The sequence below is a fragment of the Nyctibius grandis genome, chromosome 16 (assembly GCF_013368605.1).
Source record: "Nyctibius grandis isolate bNycGra1 chromosome 16, bNycGra1.pri, whole genome shotgun sequence".
Taxonomy (NCBI): Eukaryota; Metazoa; Chordata; class Aves; order Nyctibiiformes; family Nyctibiidae; genus Nyctibius; species Nyctibius grandis.
The window spans coordinates 10,495,872-10,518,673 of record NC_090673.1 but is presented as its reverse complement, the minus strand read 5'-3'; the positions used below and the strand labels follow the sequence as shown (position 1 = coordinate 10,518,673).

The 22,802-nt window shown below is 40.4% G+C and overlaps 1 protein-coding gene across 1 annotated transcript in view; it reads left to right on the top strand.

Moving 5' to 3' along the window:
• The first annotated feature begins 949 nt into the window (after window positions 1–949).
• The window catches only part of CDK5RAP2 (CDK5 regulatory subunit associated protein 2), an 86,419-nt gene continuing 64,566 nt past the window's right edge, over window positions 950–22,802 (top strand). The window contains 13 exon segments of the mRNA XM_068413882.1: window positions 950–1,018; window positions 1,021–1,256; window positions 1,439–1,506; window positions 3,244–3,311; window positions 7,899–8,009; window positions 8,750–8,826; window positions 10,183–10,306; window positions 12,696–12,847; window positions 14,829–14,991; window positions 16,411–16,464; window positions 16,886–17,005; window positions 17,615–17,707; window positions 18,546–18,764. Coding sequence (XP_068269983.1) covers window positions 968–1,018; window positions 1,021–1,256; window positions 1,439–1,506; window positions 3,244–3,311; window positions 7,899–8,009; window positions 8,750–8,826; window positions 10,183–10,306; window positions 12,696–12,847; window positions 14,829–14,991; window positions 16,411–16,464; window positions 16,886–17,005; window positions 17,615–17,707; window positions 18,546–18,764 — 1,536 coding nt within the window. The 5' untranslated portion in view covers window positions 950–967.

Sequence of the window (22,802 nt, the reverse complement as noted above, 5' to 3'; positions counted from 1 at the left end):
CTCGCTTCCTCATGTTACAGGTAATGCTGAGAGTTAAGTCCTACCATGATGCCCCGGTTGAGGTCATAAATGTTGCAGGGAAGTATTTCAATCCTCACGCAGGTTTCCAACAATGGATTAAAAAAGAGGGCAAAGAGCACGAGAAGCAAGGCGAGGTTTGGAGCTCCCCCTGCTCCCAGCGCCGTCACCCCAGGCCAGGCCCTCTCTGCAGCGCCTAGCAGGGGAAATGCTGGCAGGATTTAAGGCAGTTTTAGCATTTCCAACTGTCCATGTTCTGAAATGCCCAACATAACTGTGTTTTCTCCCTGAAAAAGCAGGAGAGCTGCAACGCTCACATCTTCGCTTTAAGAAAAAAAGGCTGATTGTTTCCGAATCAGCCTGCTTCAGTGCAGGGCTGGCGATGACAGCAGCTGGCTTCCCGGATTTTCATCCCTGCCAGTTACACAGAATAGTGACTAGAATTGGAAACTAAAGCGCAATTATTTTTCTCTCCAAGTCTGACGGCGGTGTGGCGCCGGGGAGGACACGGAAACACTCGCTCAGCGGCTCGGCCAGGCCCGGCAGGAGCGCGGAGCCCCTGCGCTCCCCAGCAAAACCCTCTCCCCAACGCGTGTTTCTCGGAGCGGGGCCCGGAGGCCGCCGGGGCGAGGCGGGGCCGGCCCTCGCCGCCGCCCGGCCGCGCCGTCCCCCCGCCCCAGCTCCCGCCTCGGCCGGGCCCTTCTCGCCACAGACTAGAGGCGCGCCCAGGTTGCCCTCAGCAAAGATGGCCGCTGTGGGCGGGAACACTCCGTTGTGTCGTCAGTAAAGATAACAGCTTAACATCGTCGTTTGTCCTCCTCTGGAAGCGATGGCGGCTGGCGGACGGCTCTGCTGCTTCCCTCATTCAAGGTGGCGCCCGCCGGGTTTCGCTCCCGTTGTCTGACTGGCAGTCGCCATCGCCTCCCGCCCCGCTTTGCCCTTTACCAACATGGCGCCTGCCCGCCCTCCTTCAGCCGCCGCCCGCAGCAAGCATGGCGGCTCCCCTCCAGTTTCTATTGTGCCCGCCCTGTACGCTCCTCCGCGGTGGCTTCAGCGGCTTCACCTCCGTCGACGCAAAGATGGCGGAAGCGATTGCGGCCGTTTGAATTCCAGCGAAGCCGCCAAAGCCTCGCACAAAGGGGCCGGAGCTCCGGCCGCTGGCGGGACCCGCGGGCTGGCGCCGCCATGGACTCGCTGCCGGGGGAGGACCTGACGCTGCCGGTGGTGTTTGAGGGCAGGTAGGCGGGCGGGGCCGTTGGGCGGGGGCCGGCCCCGCCGCGGGCGCTGGGCTGAGGCGCCGGGCCCGCCGCCCCCCGCCGGTGCGTGTGGCGGGGCTGGGCCTGCCGGCCCCGAGCGGGTGGCGGGGGGCGATACCCCCCCGGGCTTTCGGCTCCTCAGCGGTGTCCTCCTTCCTCCTCAGCGTCAGCGGCTCCCAGCTGCCAGACGTCTCCCGCGGGGACCCCCAGCCCGGCCCGGACGGCGACAAAGGTAAGGCTGGATCGCGACCGGGAGCCCCCCGTGCGGTGCAGGGAGGCGGCCTCGGGCCCCCGCGGCACCGGCGGCCCGGGACGGCGCGTCACCGCCTGGCTCGGGGGGGCCGAGCCCCTCATGGCGCCGTCCCCTCCGGCGGAGGAGCCCCGCCGCCCGCCTCCGCCTCTGCGGGGGGCTCGATGCTTCGTGTGGGTCTCGAAACCTGCGGAGGAAGCGCCATGCCTGGGGAAAACCGGCACAAAGTGTTTTTAAGTGATGGGGCTTTTTGTCGGTTGTGTCTTTTTAAGACTATAAATCGCCAGCAACTGCCGCAGTTCCTACTGCCCGCTCTGTTGTCTGGGGTCATGATGCTCTGAGTCATGTTTACATAAGATGATCAGCGTGTACTTAAAATACGTAGAATATCCAGCACGGCAATGTCACTGTTCCATCTTCTGCTTGGCTTTAGGGAAGTTGCACGCTGCGTGTCATGAGCGGTTCAGCTCAGCTGTGCCCTGTGGGTTCCTGCCGGCAGACCTCATCTGGGCGCAGGATCTTAGCTCTCATCTATTCATGCGTTGAGAAGCCTTCCTGTCTGCTTCCTGTTGAACAGAAGCTGTAACTCAGAACGTTTTTCTATATGATGACCATGTAACTATGTTCATCGTCAGGCGCAGGAGACTTGCTTGAAGCCCTTTATTTTAAAGTAAAATGGTTGAATAGCATTATTTTGAAACCTGTCTGTGTGCTTAAGGGCTCCGTGTTCTGTTATGTAAATTCCAGGTGTATGTTTTTGATTTCTCTTTATGCGTGCATGTATCCAGCAACATAACTTGGCTGACTTCATTGAATAGATGAAGTAGGTAATTGAAACTAAGACAAATTAGATGGTTTATCTGGAAGATCTATTTGCTCACGAGAGGAAGCAAATATAAGAAACATACCAATGCTGCAAAATAATGTTACTGTGTTCTGCATGTGCTCTAGGAAAGCTGTCTTGGGAAATTAATTAGAATGTCAAGATTTAAAACCCATTGGCTGGTATTCTTTGGGTTATTTGAAAGACTGCTCTACATAGTTGCATAACAATTGTGGAAGTAGTTTAAATGAAATATTTTCTTTTAGTCTGAGCTCAGTGCTACGTGTTTTGTACAATCTCGTTATGCTGATTAAAAGTTTACTTTCACAGATTTGAATGGAAATAAGTTATGCATAAATGTGGCTGTTACAGAACGTGTGTGCAAACAGAAGTTTAAGTACATGTACATTCAGCAGGGATTACATTTTAGGAACATAGACACTGGCTGTGTCGTCTGTCCATGGTTTCCCTGAGTCTAAGGTGGAGGCCTGTCCTGTGACCAGGAAGATACTGAAAGATTTGAACTGCTTTCTGGTAGTTTTATAGGACTTAATTCTAACGTGGTAGTTCTTTGTAGTTGCTCTGAGGACTTATTCTTGAAAGTGCACCTCGCATGGCTTAATTTCAGTGTACATCTTGGTTTAAATGGGTGATGTTGGAATTTGGGAGTTAAGTGATAGACAGCTTACTGTGATCAGAAAGAAATCTAGATGCTAACTGCTTAGTAGCACTAACATGTAATGTAAATAAGGGGCAAAAAAATTTCTGCCTTGTTTCCCCAAAGGTGTTGTACTTTTATTATGTTTAGACTAGTGTAGGCCTTTGCTGTTTCCAAACTGAAGCCTAGCTTAAGAGATTCCACTGTCTGAACTTGTTCTGTCTTCTTAAACGTCTAGTGTTACCAGATGTGGCAGAAGATAAAGTCTCACCAACTAGAGCTCGGACCATGAAGGACTATGAAAATGTAAGCAGACTTTTAACATAAGACTTGCTGACAGATTTATGGCCAAGATATTTCTAACGTGCTGGCTAAAATGTTGACTCTCTGGGTCGGGTTCTTAGTTTGTGTCAATCAACACACCTCTGCTGGAGGTGTGACCAGCTGGCTGGCTGTGCTTTGAACCTCCATTTCTTCAGTATTGCTTTCAAAAACAGAGGCAAAAAGTTGTTGTTGAGACTAGCCAACTGCTGCTTTTAAGTTGCGAAACAAAAATTGGCACCCTCTGCTCAAAAGTTCATGAGATCACCAGAAGCACAAGAATTTGGTTTGCAAGTCTGCAGTTGATTTATTTCAGGGAAGCATCAAGTTTATTTTTGTTTAGACTAGTACAGAATTTGGCTTTTTAATTCAGTGACTGCTGTATAATACCTTTTACCTTTATAATTATGTACGGCTGTGTTTGGAATACTTTTGTTGTAACTGTCTAGTATCATTGTGCCATTCTGTAGATAAAACTGGTTTTGGCACTTACTAGAATATAACGGAAAACATCAGGGTTTTTTGTAATATATCAATTGTATTGGTTATTTAAATTGAATAAGCCAATTGTTTATAACCACTAAATGATGATTTGGTTGGGATATAGCTGTCTTGCAGGACAATTCCCCTGTAAAAAGTTTTAAATTGTTTAACTGAAGTTGTTCTAATTGTGTGAAGAAACTGTAGAGGGGAAAACAATCAAAACTCTCTGAGATGGCTGCTACAGATAAAGGCTGTGTCTTGCTTTCTTCAGGATGTGTTCAAGTGTCTGCAGTTTTTAGGGTGCTTCTGTAGCTGCTGTTAGCTTTTGTAGCAGTGTTATGTTTGAAACGAGTGTTTCTTCTAAACTCTTTCAGTTTCTTGTGGTCTTATATCCGTCTGGGGAGAAAACTATGCTCTTTGATCAGAATTTAAAGCTTGTTTTGAAAGCCTTGGTGAAGGATTTTTTTTTTAGTCTTTATCTATTTCACTTTCTCTTTTGATTTTGTGTGTTGGCTGGGGTAGAAAGACACTGCCTTGGCATTAGTATGTGCTTAAAATCTTCCACTGTGATATGTGCCAAAGACCTCAGTCTAGAATATACATTCTGCAAGTTTATTATCAGCAGTGTTTGTTTGCACAGGGGAAAAAGTTGGGAGGAAAAAATCTGTTGTTGTTTGTTCTGTGTGACGTAGAGGAGAAAGTGTCTCCCCACAGATCTCTGCCTTCCCAGTACGTACAGATCCCTTATGTTAAGCTGAGATGTAAAACTCCTTATAGGCTTTTATGGATGCCAACAGTATAATGAGGCTCAAAAATCCGTTCAAGTAAAGGAAGCAGAATCCATTAAACACAATTAAACACAGAGATATTCCTATAACCTATTTTTGAGTCTTTCAAATTGCTGGTAGGTGGAAGGCTGCACTTGAGAAAGGGAACATTTACTTTCTTTGTCCTTTTACTATTTACCAGTGACCCAGTGGTAGCTGCATTTAGATGTGCTTTTGGACTGACATCATAAGGCTGTTCTTATCCCATTTAAAACAAATCTGAATTAGCAGGTAAAGTTCCTGATATCTCCTGCTTGGAGATGGTTTGTGTGTGTGTGTATATATATATATATATATATAGTACTGCATTAATTTGCTGATCTTTGAGGCTATATTATTTATACAGGATATGACACGGAAGTAATGGGAAGAGGGGGCTCCTTGCCTTGCAGCTCGGAGAGAACAGGATGGATGTAACGACCCTTGAATGGGCTAAATGGTGGATCCATGTAGAAAAGGTCCTTTTGTGTTTAGACCTGGAGAAGATGCTGAGCTAGATAATATTAGAGGTGTAGATTTTTGTAGCATTTATGGTGTGTTCCACTTTCTTGCAATATGGAGGGGAACCACCTTGTGATAGAAAATGTGATTACATGGGCAAAATGAAAGGCATCTTTAATTGAGGACCTCGTTATGATTTGTTAGATGTTCATGAATAGAAAAGGGTGATTGGTATCAGGTTAGGGAATTCTTGTCTCCCCAGCCCACTTAGAGTTTTGCTGTCTTGTAAAATGGCCTCTGCTGGCAAAAACTGTGTCTCGCTGTGAAACCACAGCCTCTGCTGACAGATGCCATTTTGCATAAAAGTGGCTCTGTGCAGGCTTGGAAAGGAGCTAAGCCGAGCTCGGCAAGTGATATTTGCTACCATGCTGTCCCTGGTGTGGAGTATTTTGTGTAGGGTGTATTGCATTGTCCTGTTTTTTCAAGAAGTGTCTGCTATTTCTGTTTTTTCATTCCTCTTTTAAATACGGAAGTCAAAATGCATAGAGGAATTAAGACAGAGTCTTTAAATGTGTAAGTTGAGAGGATTGCCGTTAAAATCCCTTTGCAGTGTGAACTTGTTCACATTTTACACATTGTCTTTTATTAAGCTATAACTTTTTAACTGTAGTAAATTAACTTTCCTCTGAGAAACTGAATGTCAGAGGTGACATTTGTTTCACTTCTTGGTTTATGATTGCATAGTCTGTTTTGTTTGCCTTTTGAAAGTAGTACCCTTAAGGTCTTTGGTTTAATTCTATTGCCACTGAAATACATGTGAGCAGAATTAAGGAATGCTGAGTTCTTTTAAAATTATTTTTCCTTTTTGACTCAGAAATGTATTGAAAGTGTGGAGACTAATTAGAAGTTCAACTAATACAATTTCAGAGTGTCTTTGGCACTTGGACTTTTTCTGAATGGATAAACAGAGACTAACTGTTAGGAATGATCTACTGACAGCTTAAAAAAACCCACAAACCAAACCGAACAGTATAAGTTCTGCTCTCACTAGTTGAACATAGTGCTGAACTTGTCAGTAAGACATGCAGGATGTAGCCCCGTTCTGCAGCCTTGCTTCATTTAAGAAATCTTTAATTTCTTTGCTTACCCTGAATAAGGATTTCAGTTTTGAGCAATATTCTGCATTGGGCTCTGTGACTTAAAGTAGAAAGTTGCATTGTTTTCATGCTTACGTCTATTTGAATGTTCCAAAGTAGTTGTTCCAGTTACTCAAGATACCCCATGATACTCACGAGGTATCACGCTTTAAGCAGTTACAACTTGCATAGTTCAAGTTTATATCCACTGCTGTTTGTGATCATCCAATTGGAATTGTAGGAAAACAAAGTTAAAATTGCTACTGCTTCTAAAGACAGGCTTCTTCAGGAAGTGTGAATGGGCCACAAAGTTTGTGTAGGCAAGCGTGTTTTCAGTTGCTTGCATGATACTTATTTGTGTGAATAATGACGAGGCATCTTGCTGGGCAAAGATTATTAAACTGAAAAATTGTTTGCAGATGCAGGTTCTGAGTGCAGTTGCAGAAAATAATCTTAGGTTTCACAAGCCAAATATTTTAAGAATTGTATTGCTAATAACTTTTACAAGTGGTGCTATGCTGTTGTGGAAAAGCCTGCATAAATATTTTATTAGTAGCTCTGTAACATATTAGATTTCCTTTTGCTGAAAGCATCTGGCAGGGGACACAAGTCTTATTTGAATGAATGTTTTATGCTTAGTCTCTTAAAAAAAATTTAGAGGGAGACTCCTTTGTTTAGTGAAACCATCAACTATGTTACTGCTTCTACTGGGAAGGTTGAAAATCATAAGCAGTTTTCTCCCAAAGAATCACACTATGAAATATGGAATGAGATAAAGGTTTTATTGGTGTTCGATTGGGCTCACATGCCTTGTGTGCTTGTGGCTTTTCTTCCAATGAGTAAGGCTACCGTCCCAAGCTTTTGCCAAGAAAATATTTCCGTTTCAACATGATGTCTTATATTTTTTTCAAGTTCTATTTTATTGAAGAAAGATCTACTTAATATTTTTAGATTTAAAAAAACCCTTGGATGCTTTTTGTGTAAAGTCAGACAATGTTTTAGTGCTTAAAGAAGGAATATTCTAAAAAGCGCGCTCTGTACAACAGCATGTGTTGTATATTTTTAAACAATACTATTTTATAGTTGTTATTTGCTTAAGTGCTAGTGTCTCAGAGTTTTGCAGGGCTAAAATTAAACACAAGCTAAATGATAACATCTTACACAAACATACAAAGTTTATGTGTGTGCCAGTGTGCCTGTGTATCTTAAAACCAAAACAGAACCGAAAAACAAACCCCAAAACATTCAGAAGGGATAGGCTGGAGTGGAATTTCTTCTTGTTCAGGTGAGGAATGGGGATGGGGGGAGAAAAAAAAATGTTATGGCTGGGGTGGGATGGTCGGAGAAAAATATGTTGTGATATGTGCTGAAGCTGTAGAAGATAAAACCCTGTTGAAGGGCTCAGAGTATTTGCAGCTCCCTGGGTGATGCTGTCTTGGAGGGAAGGATGTTCCTTTTGTGGCTTGGGTATCACATGCTGTTATTTACACCTTCATGATTTGAATATATGTGTGTGTGTGTGTGTATATATCACTCACACATGTACATGTTTAACTATGTCCAGTGGATTGAATTCTAATCTTGCACTGTGGAGATCAAAACCAAATGATAGTAGTTTTCACTCTTTATTTTACTTAATTTGAAATACATGACAGAATTTGCTCATTTTCTTTCTTATTTCACAGCAAATCACTGATCTGAAAAAAGAGAACTTCAACCTGAAGCTTCGTATATACTTTCTGGAGGAGAGAATGCAGCAGAAGTTTGATGGTCCCACTGAAGAAATATACAAAATTGTATGCATTTAGAATAATTTAATAGAACGATGTATCTTCTTGAAGAGTTTGTTTTGTGGGAAGGTTACCTGTTTTACTCAACTTTTGAGTCTTTTTTTGTTGTTGGAAGTTTTGGTACGATAACTTCTTGTAGTAGTTAAGTACATGAATTGATGTTTAGCTAGGTCATGGTTTCAGCTACATGTTGCTGATTGGTCTTCTGTCCTGGTCTTCTGCTCTGGTGTCTGTCTTATAATTGCTAATGTATTGAAATGGTATCTGTCAACTTGCAGGCCAGGTCGTTCTGTGTACAATGTGTGCTTATGTCATAAGTAGTTTTCTCAAGCTATAACAAAATCTAAAGATTATTAAAAATTTTGGTAGTTGATACAATTAGGTTTTCAAAAGAAAATGAAAAGAAAATATCTCATAGTGCAGAGAAAAAAACATGCATGGAAGCCCTAGAAACTCCCAAGCTGACCTGCACTAGTCCCCGTTATAGCAGTAAAGTGTGTGTGTGTGTGTGTGCAGCGGATTTGTATTGCTTGAATACAATGGTCCTAAATGCTTTTTGAGATGTCTGAAAGTCTTGAACCTTGCAAAATACGTCCTTTAAAAGCTTAAATGTCTCTATGCTATTCTTAGCCCAATGATACTTTGTATTTGCTGGTCCACACAAAAAGTAATCTGCGCGTTGCCAATAACTTTTGGGTAGGGTGACCTCTGAATTCTCTCCAGACACTTTCATTCTTTTGTCCTAGAACATCGAGCTGAAAGTTGAGATCGAAAGTCTGAAGCGTGATCTGCAGGAGAGAGAGAAACTACTCATCAAAGCCTCGTAAGTGCTAGTATATTTCTCAGTCTGTTACTTAGGATTTTCAAGATCTTGCTTGTATTTGTTTTTTCCTGATGTTTTAGGAATATGAGGATCCCAAAGTAGTATTTTAAGGGCACCTACCTAGAAATTGCTTCATCCATTACAGAAGTTACATGTGTGAATTCTTAAACACACAATGAGGTTAACGTAGTTATACTGGATGGTGTGACTTTGACATTATCCTTCATTCTACTGTATTTTTCAGGTAAATAAATGACTCCTTAGTTGGGAATGGCTTAGCATTCCTATTGTAGAAGCTAAGCTAAGAGCTTAATTATCTCAGCAGGTGAAAAGGTGGACTTTTTTTTGCAGCAGTAGATTGAGAAGGCATTACACAAAACGCTTCTCAGTAAGGCTGAGAGAGCAGTTCAGAACTGATCTAGAGTTAATTTTGTGTTTCTTAATGTTATAAAAATGAATGCACTTAGAATTCCTGCTTTTCTGTTAAAACCTCTTTCTAAATAAGTATTACTTATTTAAAAGTTACGTAGTGCTACCTTGTCTTGTGGCGTGGGCAAGATGGAGTATGCTCTGGGGAGGGCATGGGTGACTGTAGGGCTGACAATAGCCTGCTAAATTGCTTCCTGCTAGATGTCTTCAAAACTAATCCAAGCTGGCAATGACTGATAGCTACTGACTACTACATGGGTCTTGGTTTCAATGGAATTTTCTTTGTGTGGCCTACCTCACATGGCATTGAATTGTTACCAATTAGCCTTTTTTCAGTAGTTCAGAGAGGCCTAGTTTCAAGTAGATCCTGAGGACCAGATTAATTTTTGTTTGGGCTCTCCAGGTAGCTGTCAAAAGGTATTGCTGGGCTTTGAATGGAACCTTGCACAAGTTCGTAATAGGAAGCAAAATTTAGGAGGAAGTTACAAACAAGTGGTCATCCTTTGTTTAGTAAGGAAACACTAGCTGTTCTTTTCTACAAGGTATTAACAATTACTGAAAAGACAGCTGGAGAAGTCTCAGCAGCAGCGTATCTTCAGTTTATTCCAGTGCTGCTTTCTGTAGAAAATACAACTCTACCAAAAGCTTGATACTGTAGTTGGAAGCTTTAAAAATACAAAGGAAATATTACACTTTTTCATCATAGCTATAAAGCGCTTGTTACCCACTGTGGCAAGGCTTGTGTGTGGAACTCTCAGACTATACCACCAAAATTGCTATATAGTGTGTAAATGTTTGTATTTAACCTTAAAATGACAAGCAGGTAGAAGTAGAAGACACTTGTGCATAATTTATCAGGCACTTGCACTTCAAATGTTTTCCACTTTGATATGCAATGGGATTTCTGTCTATACTATGGTCTTTCAGTAAGGCAGTTGAAAGCTTGGCCCAGGGTGGTGGTGCTGAAATACAGCGTGTGAAAGAAGAGGCACAAAAGAAGATGCACGAAGTGGAAGAAGTCCTGACTAGCAGAATAAACTTCCTGGAAGAGGTGAGTGGCCGAAACTGACGGAATAGTTAGAATTCAGTACTGTCTTTGTACTATTGTCTGAGATTTAATACTGTGATCTACCTATATTTTCAAAATTGTTTCAGCTTTCCTGGAAAAATAGCCAGTACAAAACCACAAAAAAACCCCAAAGGGAAGGTGTTTTTAGCTGCGTTTGAGCTGTCAAATATGAGGATAGCAGTTCTTCAGGGAATTCGTACATGTTGGTGGTATTTAGGTACACTCAGCACAAACCTTTGATTCCTGAATTCCAGTGTGAGGAGGCTCTATTTTCAGAACTGCAATCTCAGTTTAGAGGAAGAGAGGCTGGATTTTGAACACTTCTGCTGATAAGGTCTCAGCTTCATAAGTAGCTGAAACGACTGCAAGCACTCCTGTCATTTCCCATCTTTATAGGGGACCTCACTATTGCAATATAGATCTGAGATTCTGTGCCTTTCTGTATCTCAGCTCTTGTGTATTCATTATAGGCTGAGAGAGGCCACCTACTTAGGGCAGCTTCTGGGCAGGTGAACCAGTGGGTGCTTCCCTGTGGGGTGCCTGCAGGCTTTACACTCTGTTGTTTGGTTGACCTTTATCTGCCAAACATTATTGGCTTCTGCTGTCACTATATTGCCTTTTTGCATGACATTCTCCTGTTCCACAGGGTTATTCTTAATAATGTCTTTTTTAATTCCTTGCTATCTGTGGTTGAGACAGTTTTTTCCTGTATTTGTTGTTGAGCCATTGCTGGTATCTTTATGGGGGAATTGCTCCACATTTTCCCCATTTTGTAGTGTAAAAGCAAAAAAAAAATTTCTCTGTATGAATAACGTGTCCTCAGGAGCAAGGAGAAGTTCAGTTTCTTGTAAAGAACAAATTTGATATTGAATGGTCTGTACTGGAAATGTTTGTGTCAAGCTCTAGAAATACATAAGTTCATGATTGTTTTGCAGTGTTGACTGTAAATATTTATCTGGAGGTGTGGGATTGTGTAGCTGTGTTTGTGAGGGGATAGGCATCTGGTGCTCTTTCTGTAAGTAAATAGAAATAACACAAGTAGGTATATTCCAATATTTGCTTTCCTGTCCCTAAAGAATGAATTGGTCATGGGAGATCCTGGTAGCAATCTCTTGATGGTATTTTCTATCAAGATGATTTAGCAGTATTCATAAAGCAGTGAACTCCTTCAGGGAGGAGGAGGGGGGAATCTCCATGACCTTTTTTTTCAGGTTAGTGGAATTGGGATTTCTCAAAGCATTCTTCTTGCTATTGGACAGGTAGAGAGGTTCCTGAATTAATTACTCTGGACCAAAACAGCCAATCAGGCTGGTGTTTCCCAGGTCTGACAAGCAGAAGGGCAAATATTCTAATCTCATGGTGATACAGTGCTTTCTGTAGCCTGACGATAGTGTTGGCCTCTGACATTAATTTTATTATGCTTATGAATGTAAACACTTCAGAGTGGTATTAGTCGCTTGTTTATGCAGCACCATATAATTACATAGATCCAGGTAATGCTAACAAAGATTAATTTCCTTCAGAGGTTTTGATTGAAAGATAAATACTGGCAGAACAGCTTTTCAGGAGAGGGGGTGAGTGGGGAAGTCTAGTGATGAAGGACTTTCTCTTCACCTCCCCCAAAGATATACGCTTTTTAGTATAGACTTGAAGGAGAGAGGGGAATTACTTTTTAGGCTAGAAGGAGGCTTTTATTTCGTAGAAAGCAAAATTCAGCAGGGAAGCTTACAATATAAAAATGAAGATCTGAAACAAATTTTACATAGTGTATGACAAGGGTGGTTTTTCTGGTGTTCCCCGTCTCCGTGAGTTGGGTCACTAGAGGAAGCTGACTGGAGTCTCTGGGTGTTACCTCTGTTTCCATTGCTGTTCAAGAGAAAAATGCCTGGTTCATACTTTATCAATTCTTGCAAAATATTTAAGTGATGTTGAGAAGAGTTCCAATTAGCCACAGCGAGCCTGTGAATATTAATTTCATCTCTGATTGAATAAAAAAGCCCTTTAACCTCTTTAATTTAAGTGTAGCTGTTTATTATGATAGTGGGAGGACAGTGGGACAAAGCCAAATTATACTAGTGAAATCTAAAGCCATAGCATAGGGCACTTTTGTTTCCAGTGCTGCTATCATTTAGGGTATTTGTTTTATTTCTTTGGAACAAACTTCCCTTCTTTATGTACCACAGAAAATGGATTAATCTTGAAAATGCAGACACAAAGAGTTCAGAAGCATTTGCAAAGCGCTTGAACTCCTTGGTAAAAGTTGCTAAATTCAACATACCAACATATGTTTGGTAGAAGAAACTTCAATATGTGAAAAATTATGTGAGCGTTTTGTTCTTATAGGCATCAGGATTGTGTGTTTTAATTACAGAATCTTAAAGCTGCCCAAGATGATGTGGAAAAAGCCATTGCAATGACAGAGAAGGAGAAAGCTTTGAGAACAGCTGCTGAGCAGAAACTTTCTTCAATTATGAATGCCCCTGCAAAGGATGTGGATGTGATTACAGGAGCTGAGAAAGACAGGTCAGAACTCGTACCGGTGATGTTTCTAACCACAGGAATTCTTTACTGTTTAAAGTGTGAAGAGTCAACATGGATATAGGTTTTAATAGTCTGATCCTACCCTCACATACATGAGTGAGTGTTACTGGCCATCTTTCCTATTCAGCTATTAAATGAACACAGCAGAGAATCAGTATGCATGTGACATGAGCATGTCCTGCTTTAAAGCATCTTTGTAACTTTGCTGACTTACCTCCTGCTTGCTGCTTTCTTGAAACCATTGCTGAATAGAACTTGACTCTACCATGTGTTCACTTACTGCTTTCATGGTGTTTATGTACTCTTCAGTCCCAGTGATGTAACTGTTGAGGTTGGTAAATCTAATGGGAAGAGAAACAGAGTCTGAACTTCATGGTTTTGATTGTGCTTTGCAAAGCACTGGCTTTGCTGTGCTTGGCAGGTAGTTGGAAAGGTGTGTGAGTTGTTCAATGACTTTAGGTGGGGAAAATGTGTAAACTCAAATCTTGGTGCTTTGGAGGATTTGAGCCTGGAGTGGAGATCCAAAGATTGTTATGATTCCTTATACTCTGGAGTATCCTTTCCTGTCCATTTGTGACCGAACCCTGCAGGTCACTGCTCTGTGAGTAACTGCATAATTGGTCTGCCCTGGTAACAGAAACTTATGTTGGCCTGAGGCTTTCATTTCATAGGTTTTACATTACGGTAGGACCAAAGCAAAGTTTGCAGTCTTTTCCAGACAGTTTTTGTAAAAGCACACAGATGGAAAACTGCAAATCTGCAATCTCCAGTGGCATAAAATTATGAAGCTGTTCTAATAGGTTTTGATACTGCACCTTATGTGCCACCACAGTAATTAAAACCTGGCTCTCAAGTTATTTCTCTCCATTCCTCTTTCCCTTTCCTGTCCTCCTGTCTCTGTTAGTCATCTGCGTGAACACAGTTGCTGTCCTGAGTGACTTGAGCTGGAAAGGACTTATAAAACCAGTCGCTTTCAGAGGTACTTGAGTTGCCAGCTCTATAGCCTGCGTGAAAACAGTGCTTAAAGCATGGAGACAAATTGTCAGGATTGGATCACTGAAGGGAAGGCTGTGTGGAGTTTGGCGAAGAACATTGTGGTGGTGGTTCCCCCCCCTCCTTTTTTTTCCTCTTCCCCTCCCGCCATGTGATCCAGTGTTAGTGGGATCTTCCATAATTACATGCTGGTAGATCAGTGTAAGTATTCACAGGACCAGAAAAACATAGTGCTGATGGAAGAAGAGAATATTTGACTTCTTGAAGTGAATCAGTTATTAACGTGCAGTATTTTAAACTTCTCCGTGAGTAGCACATCTGGAATCCATATTATGTTAAAAAAGATACTTTCACCATCCAGGCTACAAAATACTAAGAGAATCACAGCTGGCATCCTGTGCCAGCAAGTTTTCACATATAACCCTTACGTCTGTCAGAAAACTCAAGCGTGATTGTTTTTATCAGTTGGAATACTGGAAGTGTCAAGACGTGTATTGACCAAGGAAGGTAGCGCTGACCTAACTGTTTTTTTGCTTATGTGAGACAAGAACCAGCTTAGGTACAAATATAAATGAAACTGGGTACTTGAGGGACACTTAGTGATGGCAGGTAAGGATACGGTGTTGTATGTGCTAAGAAGTGGAATGGATTGATGAGCTTTTTGTGCGTGCTATAAAGGACAATGTAACTAAAATATTGCAGCTTAAGTGCTGACATTTGAAATGGTACTGAAGGAAAATAAGAATGAGCACTTTGCAGATAGCTCAGCCATGTTTGTTGCTTGCTTTAAAGTTATGGCACTTTTTCTGGTTTCTCTGGAGGGAGAAGGGATTGTGAAAGTACTCCCCTAAATTTTACAGGTATTGTCTGGAGTCTGTACCTAGGAAAGTTGTCTGCGAGATTTACTGCAATGACTGGAGAATTGGTGGTAGATGATGCAAGATTAATGTTAAAAATCTTACAATTTTAGACTTATAGAGCAACTGAATCTGTCATTGAAAAGTAAAGAAGCTATAATTCAACACCTTGAAGAGGAAAAGTCTCAGAGTGGATCTTATGATGGGAACTTATCAGCAGAAAAAATCAGAGAACTTACCATTGCTTTGAGGCATGAAAAAGATAGTGAGATAGAGGTGAGGAAACTGACTGAACAGTTATGTGTTATAAATCTCATGTGGTGTAGGATTTTAAAGGTTTTGTGCATGACAGCATGTGAGTGACTTAAGCCAATTTTAAAAAATATTCTTCTCCACAGTAATTGCCTCCCTCCCTTCTCCATTTTCTTAACATTCATTGGATATATTGTGGTTTGGTGGTCAATATTCATCTTTATTATCCATGCTTACCATTCATTCAGTGAGAGGTCATGTTTCCCATTGACTTTATGCCTGTAATATAGATACTGTGCAATTGCTTTACCGAAGTATATATAAAAAAATGCTAGATGTTAATAGATTCCTCAATAGATGACATAACCTCTAAAGAATGTGACTTGAGAGTTTATTTTGGGGAAGTATCTCTGTTCTGATGGTCTGAAGAAAAAGCTGTGATAAGGGAAGTAGGCATAAAAAAAATCTCATGAAATAAAGTGAAAGTCTGGCCTTTAGCTTACAAAAGGTGCTAAGAGTCAGTCTTTTATTTCACTTAAACAGGAAGACAGATATCCTGAAAGCTGAAATGTAGAAACAGGTCTTAAGGCTTGTTGTCTTTTTTTTTTTTTTTTAACTCCTATTGGTTATTCAAGCAGTAAAGTAAAGCTGGCAGAATTAAGAAAGAAATCATGGAGCTCTTGTGCTTCTGATAAATTTTCTTCCCTTTTGTTTTGGAACTTAATATTGGTCAGTACCTACACACTTTTTTTGTTTATGTCAAGAACAGACAAGAGAATCTTCTACTATTGGACTGATTAGGGGAATTAAAAGTTTTCAGTTCTGGGTCTTCTTGCAATTAAATCAGTATGTGTCAGGAAAAACTATCCTGGTGTCACAAGAATATTTGTGTCAAGGTGAAAATGGGGTCATCTTTAATCATTTCATAGGACGTGGACAGACTGATAGTTTTGGGATGCAGTATTGGAGAAAAAAATCTGATGAATACCTTTGTGCAACTCCGTTTTTATATATGATTGCTTTGTAAAAATTATTCTGTAACTTCCCCAAGGAAAAGTGCTAGTTAAAATTTCCCTCAATAAAAGCACCTTGCTGCCATGGATAAATGTCACATAAAAATGCTTTTTTATTAAGTCAGCAAGTACAGTTGTCCTGTCCCATGGAAGAACATGTGTGGGTTTTTGTTTGGTTTTGTGTGTTTTTTTTTTTTCTTCTTAATTTGGACGGGCTCATACTGTGCCCAGGTAGATTTGTAGACTGCCAGGAAGCAACTGATTCACTATATTCCTGCCAAAATGTTGAGTGTAGGACAGTTTTGAGGCATATACTGAGGTGTTCCCCCCAAGGTTTTTAAGCTCATATTGTTTCATTTCAATGCTTAATGAATTACGCTTGTGTATAGAATGAATTTACTTGACCATAACAACTGTTCTGTTTTTATAGGCTATTAGAATGGAGCTTAAAAATGAGAGAAATTCATTTGGAAAAAAAATTCAGGTAAGTTCTAGTCTTGTGTCTGTTTCCTCGACCACTTAAAGGTGCACGTTGGGATCCCTTCTGTTACGCATTTGTAGATACAGAGAGGCCTTGACTCGAAGCAAAGCAAGTCCTCTGGTAAATTCTCTTTTATGTCAGATGACAGGAAGGCTCACCTTGTTTTTGAAGCAATTTTCAGTAAAGCTGATAGGTGCGCTCATCAAATACTGAAGCTGATGCTCATGGTCAGCCCATGAGATTAGGCTGCTTATACTATATTCCAGGCACATCTTTAAGATGATATCTTGCATTTCAAGACTACATTTTATGTTAGTAATCTGAGTAATAAGATATAAGAACTCTGAGAGAATGTACTTATTAATGTGCAGTTACAGTATCTCGTAGTGGGAAGTTAATGCAACTTTCACATAATCTGATTTAGTTACTTCAAGAAGAGCTACAAGAGAGAGAAAATGAGCTTGCTGTTGAAAAGAAGAATGGTTTGAAAAGGGATAAAACCATTCAAGGGCTAACTGCTGCCTTAAAAGCAAAGGAAAAAGAGGTATGATGATTATGATCTTGCTGGTTTGTTGAACTGTCATTGGGAGGGGAGTATGTGCGTTGTGTACGTGGTAGGGGCTGACTGATCTCACTGTAACCATTAGGAGGCTTCTGCTGGGTCCTTAATCACTGCTGTCATATCTGTAAGCAGTTCTGTTAATCTAGAGTTTTGGATCTTGGACTGGAGGAGAGAGGAAAAAGATACTTAACTGATACTTTCTCCCTTAAGAATTTTGAGGAAAAATGTTTTCAGTTGCACACTGATTTATATCAGCTCTGAGCACCACTTCAAAGGTATGAGAAGTATTTTATGTTGTTGAGTAAGTGGAGCTGTCCTAAAGAGAGCTAAAATAGGAGAGGTCAACATCAGCTGAAATTCAGATTTTGTGAAAGAATGGGAAATATTTAACTTGAGTGACAGGCAGTCTAGTGAGTGTTGTATAAGAAAAATTTCTTCATACAAGATTTATTATGATGTATTTGGTGTTTTTGTTCTTTAAAGTATTTGTTTTGTGTAGTTGGATGAATGGATAATGAGATGGGATAGCTATTACTGAATCACCATCCCTTGGAAATAACTTTTTCTACATGGTATTCATTTTACTTAAAGAATGAGGAGCTTGGTTCTGAAATAGAAGATCTAAATGCTTCATTGGCTAAGGCAAGAGAGGCAACTCACAAAGCACACATCCAAAAATTCAAGGTAAGAAGCAAACAAGTAATGTGGCTTCCCCCATCCCTGTTCCTCTCTTCTCCATAATTCCACACAGCAGGTACTGCTTTGTATCTTTGAAAGCAGAGGAATGGAAATTAGGTCAAAATACTGTTTAAAATGTTTAATTTTAACCCTTTCATTTTTATGAGAGCTTGATTATTTTTGAAAAGTTCTAGGTTTAAAAAGTGTGCAACTAATCCCTCCTGTCCACAGAATCCATATTGCATGGTGGGTGGCAGAGCAAGCCTTTCTTCTCATTACTCTGCTACTTAGCTACAAACTTGAGTTGAAAGCAGTTCTCTGTGAGTAGATGATGCTGCACAGCCCACTACTCCTGTCATCTGTGTTGTGAACTTCGAGGAGGGCAGTTGTAACAGTGTGTGAGGGGGAAGAACACAAATCAGACTTGCTATTTCATATAGAAAATATGCTTATGACTTGGTAACTACATGACCTAGTCTGGATTCAAACTGACCCAAAAGTAGAAAGCTTTATGTAATAAGAGCTTTGGGAACCAATAATAACAGTATGGTCTCATTTGCACTACGGGCTGCTTTGCAGGTCAACGTTTATCTAATTCTTAGTTATTGAAGACCTTGTTACAGGCACTGGATGTCATTGAAAGCTGTGTTAAGTTAATTGAGAAAATTTTCGTTGTAACATTTTCCCTGTTGTCTGAGGAACTGTCGTGTCCCTGTATTATTGCACCATAATTCCAAAGTACTGGAAAGAGGTGCCGGGGAGTGGGTTTGGACGCAACAGGAGTAAAGACTGCCAGTCACTACAAAATACCCTTCTAGAACTTGAATGCTGCTTTATGTTGCAGGGTGCTGAGGATTATCAAGCTCTCTTGATGGAAAAAGAGACTCTCTTAGCAGAGCTGCGTTCAGAAAACCTTACAAAGGATGCTGAGCATCGTAAACTACAAAGGAGGATTAAAAGGACCGACCAAGAGCTAAATGATTTGAATTTAGAAAGAGAGAAAATGGAGAAGGAGCTGGATGAAGCACAACTACAGAAGAGCAGAAGTGACAAAACCATTAATGTTATTATCACTTTTTTCCTTTATTTCATAAAGTTTAAAAATAATTTAGCATTTCTAGCATTGTCTTTGTCTAAGATTTAGTTTTTCAATTTGAAGACTTTTTGGAAAGGTAAATGCATTTGCCTAAAGCCAGTGTTCAAAAGAATGTGGGCAAGAAGATTGAGGAAAGTTCAGGCACATAGCACTTAGTCTGCACAGAAAAATGCTTTAAAATAAATATTATCTTGACAGTCTTAGTTAGGCCCTAGAAAAAAAAAGAAACATGACACTTTATAAGTGGTAAAGGGTTACTGTTGGTTTCAGTTTTTGGTGGCAGAATCGAAACATGCACGACAATGTACGTTTTATATTGCTGCTGCGTTTGTCTTGTTGCATGTCTATACGTTATCTTAAATTACACTACTTAAATTAAACTTTCTTCCAAGTTCTAATGCAGAACAGGAGTAAACAGCCAGTTGTTGCAAACTTAAGCCAAACTTCAGCTTTCTTTTTGCTAATGGCTGTATATTTAATAATTTCTGCTTGTAAAGTTTGCGAAGCACAGGGTCAGTGGATCACAATTTAACATTAAAATGATGTCCTGTACCTGTTCATTAATTTTGCTCACTTCATGTTCTGTTTAGGGTTTTTTACCTTGCTGTAGGGGTTTAGGTAAGCACTTCTGCTTCTAGCATGTACTGCTCATGCAACAAAGTGATCAATCAGATTTCTTGTTTTCTTCCTTTGAAAAAAGGATGAACCTTCTGCTGCGTGTTTGACATAAAACATACTTCTCACCTGTGTGTCTCATCGTGGATTTTTCTAAAGTCTTCTCACCATTGCTTCCATTAGGGCAGTATTTGCATAACGAGTAGAGTCCTGCCTGCGTGCAAAGGCTGGTCCTCTTCACTTAGGGATTAGTCTCCTGCTATATTAAATTACATAAAAGATTAAATAAGCTTTTCTTTATTCAGTGGATGTTTTGGTTCAATTATTAAATAAGGACCTTAATAAAGCAGGTGTACGTGGAAATTGCTGTCCCTGCAATATCACTGAAAACCAGCAGAGGGTTCTCTTTACCTGCAGACAGACAAGTTCTTCTCTGGGTCTCCTGCCCCCAATTTAACTTGCATTTTTGGTTGATTGTCAGCTGTGGTTAGGCTGCCGTCACAAAGTCTATGTTTGATGTGCTTTGAAATTTCTTCAGGGTGTTGAGGTTAAGGAGAGAAAGAACAGATCGCTTCTGTCAGTAAAGCAGCCACAGAGAACATATTTTATTGATTTAAAGTATTTTATATTTAAGCGTCTTCTCTATTCAGAACTTTTTTCATCTTTCAGGGGGGCTAGAATATAACTCTGTATAGGAAAGACAGGAAAAATAGGACTGGGTAGGGAGATGCCAGGGGATTCAAAGTTACTTGTATTCCAGAAGCCTGTTTGACTCCTTTATGTCCAAGTTTTTCACGTAAATGACTAGTTCCTTGGGGAAAAGCATTCCTGCCAAAAGATGAGCAGTCTTATAAAAAATTATATCCCTAACCTATTTCCTACTCCTTGCAGAACAGCTGCTTCAATTTCAGAGTTGCGAGTACATTTGGATATAGCAACATTGCCTGGTGAAATGTTGCCCATTAAGTAGTAGATCTGTGGGAGTAGAAAAATATGCTGTGATATTTTGCTCTTTGACAAATAGAAAACCACTTCAGTGATCTGATGCAAACTTTTTATGAGACAGCCTTAAAAATTCTGTTCTGTTTATGCTCTGAGATACCTATTTATCAGTGTTTCTATTTTGTTAGAATAAAACTAGCAAGAATGTTCCTAAACTGTAGAAAATGCCCTCGACATCTATAACGAACTGCTGTCTTAGCTCTTCACTCACTCACAGTGAAATTTTCAGTGGCTTTTCATATACTGTAATTGGGATAATCCCAATTTTTGCATATATCTAGTTAAAAAAAAAACCCAAACCTTAGTGATCCAGAAAAGGTCCTTCTACCCTATTGAAAACCCAGCTTGTTGAGATGATTTGGGCTTTATGGCCCTGGAATGGGAGAAGGTTAAACTAAATTGAGACTGCTACGTGTGAGCTGATCGTCGAAATCACAGACTGGGCCTGGTATTAGGAGTCTTCTGGAGCAATGGGCATAGATGTTCTTGAGCAGTGTCCCAGCCTCAGGGTGGGCAGGTGCCCTGGCATTTTACTGGGTCAACTTTAAAAGCAAAAGCTCTTTCAGTTCTGTACTTCCCAGAAGCTGCTGTTAAGCAGTAGTTCAGCATCACTTGAAGCTTTTTGAAAAAAGAAACTTTGGGCGTATACTCTTACATACAAGGAATAAACATCAACTCATCCTTAATATTGCTTGTGTCCCCCATGTCACTGTGCCTGTAACAGAGATTCAGTGCTTCTTGATAAGAGTTTGTTCACATTTACATGATTAAACACTTCAAGTATCCACTCTCTCTCCAGGCCTAAATGTAGACAATTAGAGTGTATTTACCAGATATTCGTATTTGATCAGTTGGTTGGGGAAATGCAGAATAACTCATTACGCAGAATTTATTATTTGGTCTTCCTACCTGTATTTAGCCTGAGAGGGAGGTTTTGGAGTTTCATGACTTAATTATTCACCAACCTGTTTTCCATCTGACAAGGAGGGGGAGGCATCTGCTCCTGTCTTCTACGTTATAGTGTTTCACATTCATTTTTCTTAGTTCAACCATCATTAATCATAGGAAAGTCTCCTGGGAAAAAGGTTGGCAGATGGAATTGCAAAGTTTATGCTCTGAGAACTGTAGGTACTATATTATCCTTGCAACTCAATGTATAGAAACCAATAGATTTTTCTCCCAGACAATTTGAGTGGTCAATGAGTTCAAGCAACCTGCTATAGTGATGGATAGTTTTGTGTGTTACAGCACTCTGGCTTGTGCAAAAAAGATAATTTTCAATCTCAACTCGAGCTTGTTTTGGGAAGGATTTAGGGAACTCTGGGGGCAGGAATAGCGGAGGCGAAGTATCTGCAAATTGCAAGTCTCTTGCAGGCTTTTACTTTTTCCACAATTGTATGCCTTGTCAGTCCACCTCTTTCCATAAAAGTAACCATAATGTTTGTGCTGCTCTAAAGGCAGAAGCGTAGTTTCTGTACCTGACAAGTGTTGTACACCGAGGCGGCTGAGATTAGATAATGGGCGTGTAGGACTGTTATTGCGGCAGCATCTCTTCTATCTATGCCTGTCTGTCATCTTCTTAAAGCTGTTTATGGTTTTCATAAAGAGAAGTCACAGAGTATTGGTCACTTGAAGTTATAGGACAGGTTGAAAGTGTTCCTGTGAAGTTTAGTTACCTTACAGGTGATGTGTTCACTTAAAGTCTCTCAGTGATGTAATAGTATAAAAATAAAGTAAAAATAGAAAGCCACGGAGTGAACTTTGCAGTGCAGTGAAGATGATAACACTGCAGTTGATCCTTTGCTTCCAGTTCACGTGTTGTATATGAATAGGCTTAACGTGACCCACTTGAAGAGCTCCGTAACTTGAAGCCAAAAGACTTTGGAGTTACCAGACCTTACACTACTTCTAAAAGAGCTGTGCTACACTGCAGTTTGTAGTAGTTAGGAAAAAATAGAAATGTGTTTAAGAGTTTGTGTATGCAGACAAAACTTGGACATGTTTCTGCAGTTCTTCAGTTTTCTTAGTCAAGCAAATAGTTCTTTCAGTCCTGAAAAAATTAACTTTATTAGTTTGCAGAACTGAAGGTCTAAGCTTTATCATTCATTGAAAGTGAATAACATTTGAGGGCTTTTTTGGGAGCTATTGGGGATTTCTTAGCTCAGTCCTGGTAATGAAGCTAAAATTAAGCAAGTAAACCAAAAGGCATTGTAAATGACAATTTGTATTTAATGTGCGAAATAAACAGAAGTAAAACACAGACGTAGTAAAATGATGTTAAGGATTTGATGTGAACCTGCGTGAAGCAAGGTAATTAAGTCAAGAAAAGGACATAAAACAGTTTGTGAAGAGATTGCATTAAAGTGTGGCTAGTATTGTTTCTTTGTA